This window comes from Primulina tabacum, chromosome 3 (assembly GCF_025594145.1).
Source record: "Primulina tabacum isolate GXHZ01 chromosome 3, ASM2559414v2, whole genome shotgun sequence".
In the NCBI taxonomy this organism is placed as follows: domain Eukaryota; kingdom Viridiplantae; phylum Streptophyta; class Magnoliopsida; order Lamiales; family Gesneriaceae; genus Primulina; species Primulina tabacum.
This window is the reverse complement of record NC_134552.1, coordinates 12,902,704-12,916,624: the sequence shown is the minus strand read 5'-3', so window position 1 is coordinate 12,916,624 and position 13,921 is coordinate 12,902,704. Positions and strand designations below refer to the sequence as shown.

At 33.0% G+C, this 13,921-nt stretch overlaps 1 protein-coding gene across 7 annotated transcripts; it reads right to left on the bottom strand.

Annotated features, from left to right (window-relative positions):
- Positions 1-353: 353 nt before the first annotated feature.
- LOC142540492 (aminodeoxychorismate synthase, chloroplastic-like) lies at positions 354-11,953 on the bottom strand. 7 transcript variants are annotated; one of them, XM_075646684.1, is made up of 14 exons: positions 11,467-11,953; positions 10,843-11,243; positions 9,472-9,603; positions 8,748-8,815; positions 8,164-8,228; positions 7,820-7,886; positions 6,349-6,624; positions 6,141-6,267; positions 5,698-5,972; positions 5,214-5,293; positions 4,989-5,091; positions 2,888-2,970; positions 1,481-2,098; positions 354-1,116 (listed from the first exon to the last, which is right to left on the bottom strand). In XM_075646684.1, exons 2-14 carry the CDS (start codon positions 11,174-11,176, stop codon positions 603-605), a joined length of 2,742 nt encoding a protein of 913 aa, XP_075502799.1. In that variant the 5' UTR covers positions 11,177-11,243; positions 11,467-11,953; the 3' UTR covers positions 354-602. The 7 variants fall into 7 exon arrangements, with proteins under 7 accessions (XP_075502799.1, XP_075502800.1, XP_075502805.1 ...); XM_075646685.1 differs by lacking the exon at positions 9,472-9,603; XM_075646690.1 differs by lacking the exon at positions 10,843-11,243.
- Positions 11,954-13,921: the final 1,968 nt, after the last annotated feature.

The following is a 13,921-nucleotide window of genomic DNA, read 5'->3' as shown; positions in this document are numbered from 1 at the left end:
ATCCGTCTCACAAAATACGACCTGTGAGACCGTCTCACACAAGTTTTTGCCTACAAACAAAGAAAATGTTAGTCACATGAATGGTAAATAATCTCACTTTGGTCATAAACATTTGGATGAATGGAAATAAGATTTATATTAAAATTTCATATATTAATATAATTAAAATGAAGGAAGAAATGCTTAATTTTGTGGTGAAACTATTCTAATATATTTTAGTTTCAGAACCGACGTTAAGGTGAAACTTTGCTTATGCCCAACCAAGTAGTCTTGTGTTAGAGACAGGAATGAATACTAATGAGTACAGTTGACATTTCAAAGGAAATGAACCAAATCCTTCAAAACACACCATCTCAGCAACTCTTGATCAAGCTTTTTAGCTTGCTTATCAAAATCAATGCTAGATTCTACACTGCAAATAATATAAATCAGCAAGACAGGGGCGATCGACGGCTGAATTCACACTTCCACCCCTTATGCTGAGAAAGAATAATGCCCCATGGAATGTGACTTCTTATTCTCTAGAATACACCTTTGCAAACTAAATGAGACTCCAAATAAAGACTATATTTGTTTGGTTTGAATGAATTGATATGCTTGATCTAGAATTCAACTGGAGAAGTATTAGAGGTTGATCTCTGATAATCGATCACAGAATTGGTTGGTGCTTTGGTTTTCAATATCATTTCTTCGTACTCGTCCATGGGATTCGAAAGAGCTGTAATGGCACCGCCAGCTCCAATGGAAGCCTCGCCTTTGTGTAAGACTACAGTTCTGATGACAATATTGAGATCAAAGGTCTGGTTATAAGAGAAATACCCGATGCATCCAGAATAAATGCCTCTGGAACAACTTTCAAGAGAGTCGAGAATTTCCATTGATCTTAACTTTGGTGCACCTGTCATTGAGCCGCCAGGAAAAGCAGCTCTAACACAGTCGACAGCACTGACATTCGATTGTTTCTTGCCTCGTACTGTGCTTACCATAGTGTGAACAGTAGAATATGACTCGACGTCCATAAGACGAGGCACGTGAACCGAACCTGGCTCACAGATGCGTCCAAGGTCATTCCTTAGAAGGTCGACAATCATCAAATTTTCGGCTTGATCTTTTTCACTGTAGACACAGATAAGTTGTGAGAAAAGGGGGATGCTCACAAAAAAAGAAGAAGAAAAGAAATGCTTATTTATTTATCCCTTGTATACACTAAATCAAAGAAATAAATATCAACACAAAGGACCGTTTCACCCTTCATAAAATTCGCATGTCACGCTAGACTTCTTTCCAACCATTTTTTGGCTGGAAAATGGGATCATGTACAAACATTGTGTAGGAACTACTGAGGAACACTTCTTAGTTTGGAACAAAAGTGACACAAACAATGAACTTTAGAAACCGTAATAGTCATTTATCCAAAAATATTATGTCCAGCAATAAAAATATGAAGGCATTTTCTAAATAAATCACCCCATTTCAGTACCTGTACTGCAATTTTAATCTGTTCCACTCGTCTTCCTCCTTTGATGGGCCACGAGCTATGGTACCTTTAATCGGTTTCGCTTCTAAAACACCATTTCTATCCAACCTTAGGAACCTCTCAGGTGATGAACAGCATACACACAAATTTTCTTTTGGAAAATTGAGCCAGGCAGAATATGGGGCAGGATTTTTTTCTCGAAGATTGAGGTAAAGTTCCAGAGAATTTATTTCCCCCACTTTCCTAGTCATCTGTGTAGTAAGACATAACTCATAGCTTTCTCCATTTCTAATAAGTTTCTGGCATTTCTCTATGTCTTCCATGTATTGCTCCCTTGATTTCTCGGCTGAAAAAGTCTCTCCAAACGAGGCATTAGTAGAAACTGGAGATAAAAATGATGACGACTTTCTTAATAGACGAACTTTCATATCGAGAAGCTTCCGTTCGACCTCATCAAGCCATAGGGTTTTGGTAGTGTCGTTGTCAAGTATGGATGTGATATAAATATCATCATGCAGGTGATCCACCACCACAAGATTATCCGCGAAAAAAAGGCAGGCATCAGGGGCACTTGACTTATGACGATTAGATGAAACACCGCATTCAACTTTAAGATCATACCTGCATTCAAGGGTATCAGAAGAACAAGGTTTAACCTATTCTTTCACATCTTGAGAGATCATTGGCTGTTTGTTTCCATTTCTGGAGAACATTCTCATTTTCCGTATAACAATACCATCTAATTTCGAAATTTAAAGCACTACATATTATTCAAAACATAATAATTCAATACAATGTTATATCACATGATATCAACAATAAAAAATTTAACAACCGACTCAATATCTGGAATTCATTTTTCAGTCCAGCTAGATAGTTAATCTTTTTATGGAGGTTCCAGAAACAAACTATCTTGAGCACCCACAAAGTATCTAATTCAACATTAAATTTGGAAAAAAATTGAACAATAACTAATTAAATCTAGGGTCCTTTCTTTTAACAGAATTAAATTATAGCAAACGCAACTAAAAGCAGACCCGCATTGGGGAAATCATGATATTACAAATCTAAATGGTTTCAATGGCGAAAACAGGGAAGGATGACCACAGCATAGTGGCCAAGAAAGTCAATGTATGTAAAATTGTTTGGAAAATGTATCATAATAAAACAATCTGTGGCACCTTAACTTTTGACAAAGCAAAATAATTTAAACTGACTTCTGATCCCAATATATTAACTTCATTTTATCTACATTTTCGCTTCACGAATCCTGTTTCATATAGAAACAACCAACATATTTCATGCCTACTTCCCAATCTCAATGATAAAAATTCGACACCTTAAATCAGATGACAGAAAGAAAGATGTAAACAACAATGGGATACCAAACATGAGAGAGCTATAATGTACCCAATGTAACCAACATAACCGCCATAAAAATCAAAAGGTAATCCTTCATAATCTGATGCATCATAGCAGAATGACCGGAGCTCCTGAAGCATGGGCATGAAAATGCATTAGTAATTTTCTAAAAAATATCTCTAATAATCATCCTACCAGAAAAAGAAAGAGGAGGATCACGGAAGGAAGAACTAGGCGTATAAGACTGATATATTTATACATTACTAGGAATGATCACGTGCGATGCACGTGGTGATTAATAATGAAAAATATAATAACGAGATTTAGATAATTTTTAAAATCGTTTGAATAACATCTTGTTTATGAGTCTTTATTAATCTAAATATATCAAAACACAATAAATAAAAATACATCATGACGATAAATAAAATATATTCACTTATTTATATAACATTTTTCAATTTGCTATGATTATAACATAATGACAGCTCTCTCAAATTAACAAAGATATTTTTCATCCAAATATCATTCACAATGAAAAACAATATAAATAAAATGAGAATAGTAAATTTTACTAAAACCAAAATCACAATGTATTTAAATGGAGTGCATATAGTGATTGTCAAATAAAATTCTCTTAATTAACTAAATTATCATAATGATGTTAAAATAAAACTCCTAAACTTGTTATTAAATTAAATATCAATTATGTTTTTGCTAACTTTTAACTCATTACGAATTTTGTTTAACTTTTTCCTTTTATAGAATAGATATTACACATCAACTCAAATATTTTAAACGGTATAGTAGCTCAATCGTCATGATTCGATCGATGTCTCCAACAAGGACAATTATTGCACTCCAACAATATCAATAATTACACTAATTGCAATCTATGAGAATCGATCTCATGACTTTGACTCTTACATATATCAATTGTAAGATCATGCATTTGCCGATTTACCGAAAGTTATAACCGGGGTAACGATGCAACATTAACTAAAATCTTTTAAATCGTAAAATAACTCAAACGTCACATTTGGATTGTTATACCTTACATAAACAATTATTGCACCTAACAAATATGATATATTTGTTATTTTACATTTTAGAAATCATTTTTCTAAATCAAATTTATTCTTACTAATCAAATAATTTCATCGAACACAAAGTAGTTTTAATTACTAATAATAATTTAAACACAAATATTAATTGTTAGGGTGACCACTCTATGTCATCACATATGCTTCATTAAGTTGCAAGCATAGTAATAATGCACAATGAATTGGTAAACATAACTTAGTTAATTTAGTAAGTGAGTAATGTTAAATAACAATTTTGTTATTTTGAAATGTGAAAAATAGTTTATATATATATAAATTCATCATATATAATGATAAATTAATTATATGCAGAAAAGAGAAAAAATTGTTTTTTATGTATGTAATTTCATCATATACAATTAGAAATTAGTTAATAGGTTGAACAAACAAGATAACAAATCAATATATTATATACGATGATTTCGTAATAGAATAACGCTAATATAACCATACTTTGTATTATGTTTAGAACGCAATTGAAAATTGATAACAAAATATATAATAATATGAACTTTAATTTTAAAAACATTATTATCTAAACTATTATCATAATACATAATGAATCATAAATGAAATCATTAAATTATTGAGTAATTATTTATTTAATTATTACTTAAATCAATTTATAAAATAAAAGAAAAGATAAGATATAAATATTAAATATTCATTAGCAACCATGAAGAAATACACTAATTTTAGTCAACAACAAAGAAAAATTATGGGTAAATTTAACATGCATTAATATCCAAAGGCATTTAAGATAGACAATAAATTATAAAAGAACCCATCAAAAAAATTATTGATTTAATTTGCTACATTAAATGAATAAGGGTATATTGGAAAATTCACAATTAGAAGTCATATATTTATATGTATGTTAGATTATTATTATTATAGCCATCTTCTGGGCCATGTTGATACATTTTAACATTATAATTATAATTAGTTACGATCATACTTCCATACATTAACTTACAGCCATCTTCTGGGCCAAGTTGATACATTTTAACATGATAATAGGTTATGATCATATTTCCATACATTACCTTATTCAAAAAGTCAAAAAATCCATCTTCCAGAAAGGTAGTTGAAGTACAGCCCTCAGCATCTTCAATTAACAGGCTGCCTCCACCTTTACACGAAGCATCGCTGAAAGTGGTAGTCACATGCATAGTTTCATGTGAAGGAACACATCATTAATATGATTCATTCGGACTATAAAATAAAGTCTCTAAGAATCATTGATGCTAACTGCATGTTTATGTTCTAACCTCTTGCTCAATAACTTAAATGTCACTTGTCTCCAAAGGGGCCCGCCTTTACCCCCCATAAACGAAAAGCGAGCCCTGCTCTATAAATACGAGGGTTCTTCATAAGATAATAATATAGTGAGGCAAAACAGCATGTAAACTATATCCAAAACAAATGGTAAAATATGGATTATTTCGATCCATGTAAGCAATATGCATTAAGGAACTAGAAATGAGGGAATAACTTCAAATCACCAAAAATATCTTTATTCTCTCTATCTCAATGAATAAAAGTAAATGAGAAAAAAGTAAACACCTTAGAGAGAAGTGGAAATCATACAAAAGAATAAAGGGAGAAAAAGGTAAAATTCCAAACGACATCCTTAACTGTATCTCCAAAAACACAGCAGTAGAAATATAAATGGTCCAAACGAAAGAGCATTCAACGAGGATCCAGCAGGCAACCAAAAGTAAAATGGAAAATAAAAAATATTTAGAAGAAAACCATTTCTGTTGAGGAACTATCCAGCCAAAAGGTATTTCCAGCCTCGCGATCACCAAACAGCTCACAGAACATGTTTTTGTCTCCACCGACTTGGCTCACAGGGCATTCAAGTTTTCTCCATTTCAATTTCAAATACTTTACAGTTTTTGGAGAATGCGATAGGTTTATCATGTTATGCATGCTTGCAGGTTTCTCATTACTGAATCCATTCACCGAATGCTTGCTTCTCGAAACATCTTGGAAAAATTGAGTCTCGTTAGGTACCTGCATGCATGCTAAGTAAAGTTCACCGCTCAGAGTGACTGAAAGACCATGCTACTAAAACGCATGTATGAACAGGTGTGAGAAATTCCAAATCATATCTATTCAGATGAGAAAAAATTAAAACTAATCTAAAAATAAAAGTCAAAAGTTAACAATAATCTTATTTTGAAGTAAATTACCAGCATATTTAACATTCCTTATGCTATTTGGGGATGATTTCAATCTAAACCAATAGTCCTTGGTGATTGCGGTAAAATTTTTGAATATTTGCCGCCCATGACAAGTAGCGATGCTCTCTGGATGAAACTGGAGAGGGACGACACAAAACTAAATATTAACCAAAAGTAATACAACTTTATTTCACTTGCATTCGGGGCAAATGCCAACCTGTAAGCCATAATGAGGCCTGTGTAAGTGCATGATGCCCATGAGTATCTTTCTACTCTGTAACTCCTCGGGGCTCGATGAATGCCATTGCAATCTTTTCTCCGATCTTGTCAAAAAAAACTTAGTGGAAACTTTGGAGTCCTCCGGTCCATCAAAATCCTCGGAGTTCTGAATTCCGAGAAATGGAATTGTGTCAGAGGACGAGGCCCAGGCAATAGGTATGAGTTCTTTTGGAAGTGATCTTTGGTCGACAACAAGGGAGTGATACCGAACCACCTGCATCCAGTCAGCACAGAAAGCATTCAAATGAAATCTCCTTTGTTCTTTATAGATGGCAGCAACGATAAAAATATCAAAAACACATCTCTAGTTACAGATAAGAGTTAAAAGGATATATTTTGGAGTAGACTTCATAATATCCTCTATTCAGTATTCATGGATTATCCAAGCAGAATTCCCTCTGAAATTCATATAATGGATACCAAACCATTTCATTGCAAAAATGATGGCCATTAAATATGGCCGTCATTTTTAAAGTGAAAAATAAAAATTCACTTAACATACATATTAACTCTCCCCAAAAGCCAACACCTATACAAAGGCTTCAGCTTTTGGAGGAATAAATGGTCACTCGAGCTCTGTGTGCTTTGAGAGATACAAAAATTTTAAAAAAACGAATACACAAAAGAAATGAAAATATACATTGAAAAATACAGTTAAGATGAGAAAAACACGAGAAGACGAGGATAGGAGGCACAAAGAAAGAGAGCTGGAAAAGCATCTGGAACAGGACAAGGCTTCAGCTCCTATTGTCTTTCTAAATGGCCAAGCACACAAGTAAACCAATCTCAAGTTTTTTCCCTCGGCGTTCCTAATGCACTCAATTAGCAAGGCCTAGTCAACCGTAGGAAATATCAACCATAGGAAATAACTCAAAGTGAGTTAGAATTAGGGGTGTAAGGCGACTCAATTGGCTTACGAGGATGATGAGCAGGCTCAATTTGAACTCGATCGAGCTTGAGTTCGAGCTCAAAAGTTGTTATTCATGAGCTTGCGAGCCGGATCAAAAACTTTTAAAAAAAATTAAATTTAATAATAGTAAGCATTACTTTTTAATATATTTAAAGCTCAAGTTCATGGGCTCGAGCCCATGAGCCAAACTCATGATCTCAGCTTGCAACAGTTCATGAACAAATATTTACACACCAATCCGAGCTTGTGAGCTGGCTCAAAACCAAGCTCCTTCTTTTGAGCTATATTTTTTTAGTCAACTTCGACTCGGTAACAAACCTGTCTACAACTAGATATATCATGCAATACAAACAAAGTGCGGCTACCACAGCTCAAGTAATCTGGTGACCTTGTTATTTCGGAGCACGCTCTTTTATGATTTGAAAGAAACAATTTGAAGAAGCAATCATGCATATATATGAGGGTATGATAATCCAATCTCAAGTGCAGTGATGCCAACCTTGAATCCAGAATTTCGGCCAGAAGGAATCCCATGGAACAATTGACAACCATTGTGTTCAATATCACTGTAAGGGTGTGAAAAAATCAAATAAAAAAGAGGTAAATTTAAGACTAACCAACTGAAACAAATCCCAAGAAAGATGAGGACGTATAATATGGATCAGCTCTGTGAGTTGGAAGGGGAAAAACAATTTTGATCCATAGATATTTTTGCTTGTATCACCTCATATTATATAACAATGTCTATGAAGAGAGGAATCCACGGCAAAACTCCTTAACAATCCAAATACAGCTATATAGATAGAAAATATATCCACAAAAGAAGAAACTAGGATATCTAACCTCAACCGTCCATGAATAGGTTCAGGAGCATGGACGACCTCAGCACCATGCACGAAACCTAAAGCCTGTAATATGTACTTCGGTCGAACAACAAAACATGGGATAACAAAAAAAATGCATAAAGCGAATTCATCACGACAAAGAACATCCCAAGGCATTGGTTATTCAAAAAGTAGAATAAAAGGTCACAGATAAAAATGCAGCAAACTTCAAAACCATAAAACAGAACTTTAAAAAAAACTAGATAAATCATTTAATTCAGCTAAAAATTGCAGGACTTTCCAGAATCCTGCTTATCTTTTAATATAATTTTCCAGCTGTTATGTTTCCATTTCGCTCCCAAGTTTTACTATGCTTCCAAACCCTCAAATAATATATTATTCATGTAATTATACTAATCAAGGTACACCTTTTCGCAGCTCTTTCGTCCTTTAATGTTTGAGGGACCTAATATATGTCAAATTGACCGAAGTAAAATTTGAAGGAAAGAAAGGACAATCGTTCACAAGGAAACATAAGTTGTGTGAAACAAAGAATCTGGTAATAACTAACACGCAAAGGAGTGGTGAACAGTGTAAACATACCTGATGGCCTAGGCAAACACCTAAGATGGGGATGTCACTGCATTCAAGTAGGAGCCTTAGGCATATCCCTGAAATATTACGATAGCATGACCCACTTGAATAACAAACAAATTGTGGCATGTTTTAGTTACATAATAGAAGGCAAAATGTTAACGGTAAACTATTAACAGTTTGTTCAACTGTACAAGGTGAAATTATTGAAAGCAAGAAACAGCCTCTTTCCTTTTTGGACCTGATGTTGCACCAATAAATTTCCTTCTCATTCTCAACAAGGAAAGAGGTTTAAGTCAGCTGGACACAGTTTTCATAAACCTAACTTTAGCACCAAAATAAAATTCTTATTCATAAGCTTTTAAGCATAAAAGTACCACCATAAATCTCGTTAGAAAAGAAACAGAATAGTTAAATTTTTTACTTCGGCAAATGAGTTCTATCAGTGAATCTCTGAGTTTTTCTAAATCTCAGCCTCACTTTGCTATCACGAAACCATGGCTTCCATGTGCATTTAGCCTCCTTCATTCTGCAACAGTGCTCGGGTAATACTATCTAACAGCATGTGTCTGGGAAGAGGTGTGTCCAGAAAAATGTACATACATGCTCAGGATTGTTCAAGTTCCACTTCACCAAAGGACACATTTTGGAAGATAATCATATTGAACATAATGTAAAGCCAAGTAGTATTCTAAAAGTGAGTAAAATGGTCGCATAATTTTTTTTATCTAACCTATATCAGCAGCACATGTGGGAGAACCAGGACCAGGAGATATCACAATATTGTCAAATGCCATTTTTTCATATAGAAAATGATGAAGCTCTTCCCAAGACCATTCATCATTATGAATCACCATTGGAGATACTGGTACAGTTTCAAGACAAAAATTATAGTTAAAAACATTGTTTCCCAATAGAAAGGCATCCATCAATGAAATGGATACAAACAAGAACATGGGTATATTATCCAACATTTTCTTTTCTGATTCAAATTGATCAAAAAGAGAACCTGGACCACTAACAGAAACCGGGAGGAAAGCCTAACAATTAATGAAAGCTTTATCTGAAAATTTTGACAATGATAAGAGAAATAAAAGATGGAACCAACAAGAATTGGATGGTTACCCAGAAATATGAATGCCACGAATGGGGCAGTTTATATAATGACTTATTTGTTATACATATATCAATGCTTGAAGATTGAAACCGAGTATTGTTTCTGATAAAGAAAGTTCACAACGTGGTGTTTCTGGAAGTTGAAATAAGTCCATGATAGTTGCTTTGCCATTGAGATTATACAGGGGAAAAACCCTAAATTAATATTGTACAAATACAGAAACAAAGCTCAGATCAACTTTGTTCCGAATAAATTGTGAAAAATAACGTCTTCACAAAGTAAAATTAGAGGCTGCCAGCAAACAGGAACAACAATACTATATGAGCAAAAGACTAGAAAATTACTGAAATCGACTATAATTATCCAACTTTCAGTCTCTTTTTTCACATCTCTTGCAAGGACAAGGCAGGAGCATTCTCCACGTAAAATTTAACTTTATTATGCCCAACAAATTATACACACAGATGCCCATAATCAACACCAAAGAGCGGGAAATTAGATATCAATCCTCAACAATCACCAAATTTGAGGTAACACCACTATAAATTGATTCCCATTGTTTCCAAGTCATAGTTACCGATCCACTCATAAATATGTAATAAAAATATCAACGAGCCTTCAATGAAGAAGATTTTCCACAGAATTCGCTATAATTAAGAAATTTGTCATTCATCATAAATTACCTACGAAAACAAGTTCTTGCTTCCAATTAACAACTTAATTATATATTCACTGTGCCAATAAAGCAACAAACGTTAATTAGCAATATTACAATTGAAATTCAATTGTTCAACTTCACCCCACTCCCTTATCTTCATCTCTACATCCGCACCTTCAATCTGTCACACATCTCACGTGGGTTCATTGGCGAATTCCTTTGTCTCCTTCCCAGAATGTGCGAGAAATGCCTCTATAACTAATAGATGCTACCAGACAACTAAAAACATTCCAAAAACTGCATGACAAAGAAAACTAAGTAAAGCTTACATCCATTGATGATGGAGAGCTCCTGGAAAATATTATAGGTGTAACTGTCATAATTATCAATCAACAAGGTTCTTATCAAATTTAACTTCGAAGACCGTTCGCGCAGCCGCTTCCTTGCTAAATACGATTCTTCCAAGCGCCCAGGAATTAAATGGCTCGAAACTATGGCTTTTTTCAGAACTCCCTTATGTATTTGAAAATTGCCATTCTGATCCAAATCACCAACTCTATTAAAAGCACTAGGAAGAAAAGAATTCAAATTCTTGTTTCGGGAAATGTTCTCACAACAAGATAATGAGATCTCAGATGAAGGTGAACACAAAGTGAAACTCATATTTATGTTTCAAAAAATAAATACAAAATCTCCAAATACTATCAACTTCCAACGTCACTTTATTCCCCTGCAAAACACGAACCAAAAAACTGCATCACAACCTCTTTTTTTCTATAAAAAAAATCTCATTTTTGACAAATGGGCAGCTACATAAATATAATCATAACAACAAACTGAGTAACATGAATCGGGTCTGACAAAATATGGAGATGCCTAAGCAGATCTCTGAATCTCGCAGAGATTAATTGAGAAAAGAACAAATCCTCAACCTTCGGCAAAAAAATTTATACCTGGCGAGAGGAAATGAAGAAAAAGGTGATGCTTTCTTTTCCTTTTCTTTTAGTTTCTCCCTCAATTATTTAGCCTTTCATTCTTTTTCCTGTTAATGAAAGATGAGGCGTATGGTTGCAACCACTGTTTTCGAACGAAAAGAGGCGGCGGGTATTTCTTTGTCTGCTACCAAATTTCGTTATTACAAGCAAAAATCTAGGAAAAACTCGAGGCCACGTGGCCAAACGTAGACAATGTTTCCACTTCCGGGCACACCGAAGCATTCCTGATTGGATCTTGTCCAAACATCCTTTTTTTTTTCTTTTTATTACTGCCAATTACCAAAACTTTCTCAAGTCAACAAAACAGCCCTTTCATATAGATCGTTTCCTCAACAAAGTTGGTTTGTCCGTCGAGTTTTGACAAGTATACACGTGATATGATCGAGTTCAAGCAACTCTATGGACGATTTCAGTTGAGAATTATAACAAATGGACTAAGTCAAATGATAAAAGAAGTGAAGATCGTGTATGATTTACTAACTAAGACGAACTACATTATTCTAAAGTAAACAATGTAATTTTATAAGCAAAAGTGATAAAATAAAATTTAATTTAAGCGATTCAAATTTCAACAAAATTACAGGGAACATACAGCATGATAAAATAAAATTTAATTTAAAAGATTCAAATTTCAACAAAATTACGGGAAACATACAGCATGATAAAATAAAATTTAATTTAAGAGATTTAAATTTCAACAAAATTACGGGGAACATACAGCATTACAAAACTATCAATTATCGTCATGTATTGAATTTGATCAAGTAAAATTATTCTCATTCACTATGAAATTTTCTATATTAATTATTGACTTATTTCTAGAATTAACGATCTTGTTTTTATATTTAAGAGTTCAATTATTTATAATTGAATTTGATTTTTTAAAAAAGCATTTAACAGCCAAATAATTCCAGCTTTTGTCTAAAATAGCATATTGAAACAGAATATTATTTCTTGTCGATTTAATCATGTGTTAATCAATATTTGTTAAGCTAATTTTAATCTATTCTTTTTTTAGTCAAATTAAACAACATGCATTCAAATAATTTCAGATTAAATGTAATAAATTTAAGTGAATATCAATCAATAACGTGAAAGAAATCAAAACACCAGTTAAATCAATATGCAAACAATGATCAATAGTTCGACTCTATCGTGACCTTATTCATCATTAAATTAAGATTTAAGAACATATCACAGCCATGAGCTACAAAAACTAAATCAACACGATTAACTTTATGAGTAAAACTCGATTGAAATGCAACGAGAAAAATTTAATAAAGTTCAATCACGAGAAACCAAACTCTTTCAATCAGTGTCATATATGACATTTTGTGGGTTTGAATCGAGTTTAAAAAATCGATCCTCAGATTATGTGTCAGTTTTTTTTCCTCTATTGATTATATCTCCATTTGGTAATAACATTTTGTAATGTAATATATCAAAATGTCTATCGAATTTGTCTTTGAAAAACACAATAGTATTATCACTATTTGGACCTCGTTCAACCAAATACCCCTTAGATCATCATTATTCGAAAGAATCAAATTCCTTTAATTGATTCATATTTTCAATTAAAATATTTTTGAGAAGATCAACATTGTCCGATTCATTCGATAATCATCACAATAAGATCTCGAATTGGTTTTCATTGTCCCTGTCATCCATAGATTGATCGAGCTCTTCTATTCTTTATTTTGGTTTTCTCGTTTCCCGTCGGCCAAAGTTCCGACTATTTCTTCTCTCATTATCTTATTGCGACCTTTATTAATATCTTCAAACTTGCTCTGAATCATTGCTTTTCCACTTTGTTTTTTTTTTTCCCCCTTTTTTGATATCTCGATAACTATTTTGGACTATTTTTTATCGACTATATCTAATAAAAAAAATTAAATATAATCTTTTTCAACTCGTAAAATAACGGGACAATACTAATCTTTTTTCTAAAACCCACACATCACCCACATGATCAAACCTATTCAGATATCAAGAAAGACTTGGTAGTTTTCTAGAAAATTAAATTAAATAATAGACAAGAAAACTATTGGGATTAGCCATTAGTGTTGTTTACTTTTAATCCCAAAAAAAACCGAAAAACAGAACCGGCAATATTATTTTTAAATATAAGGTTTTTATGTATAATGGGCCATATTATTGGTAAGTATAAGACTTTTTATGTATAATGGACCTATTAAGATTTAGGAACTTAGTATCACTAACCCTCAATTTTTCAATCCGATCGTTTCTCTTTTTTCTTACCACTCATCACTCGACGTTTTCTCTTTTTTTTTGTATATATTTCTTTAATATTTTCGTAAGATTATTTGTGTTCCATTCGAGCTGGTTGACACCTTGTTATCATTCTTATTACTGAATATTCCGTTGGATTCATGCATTTTCCGTGTTTACATGG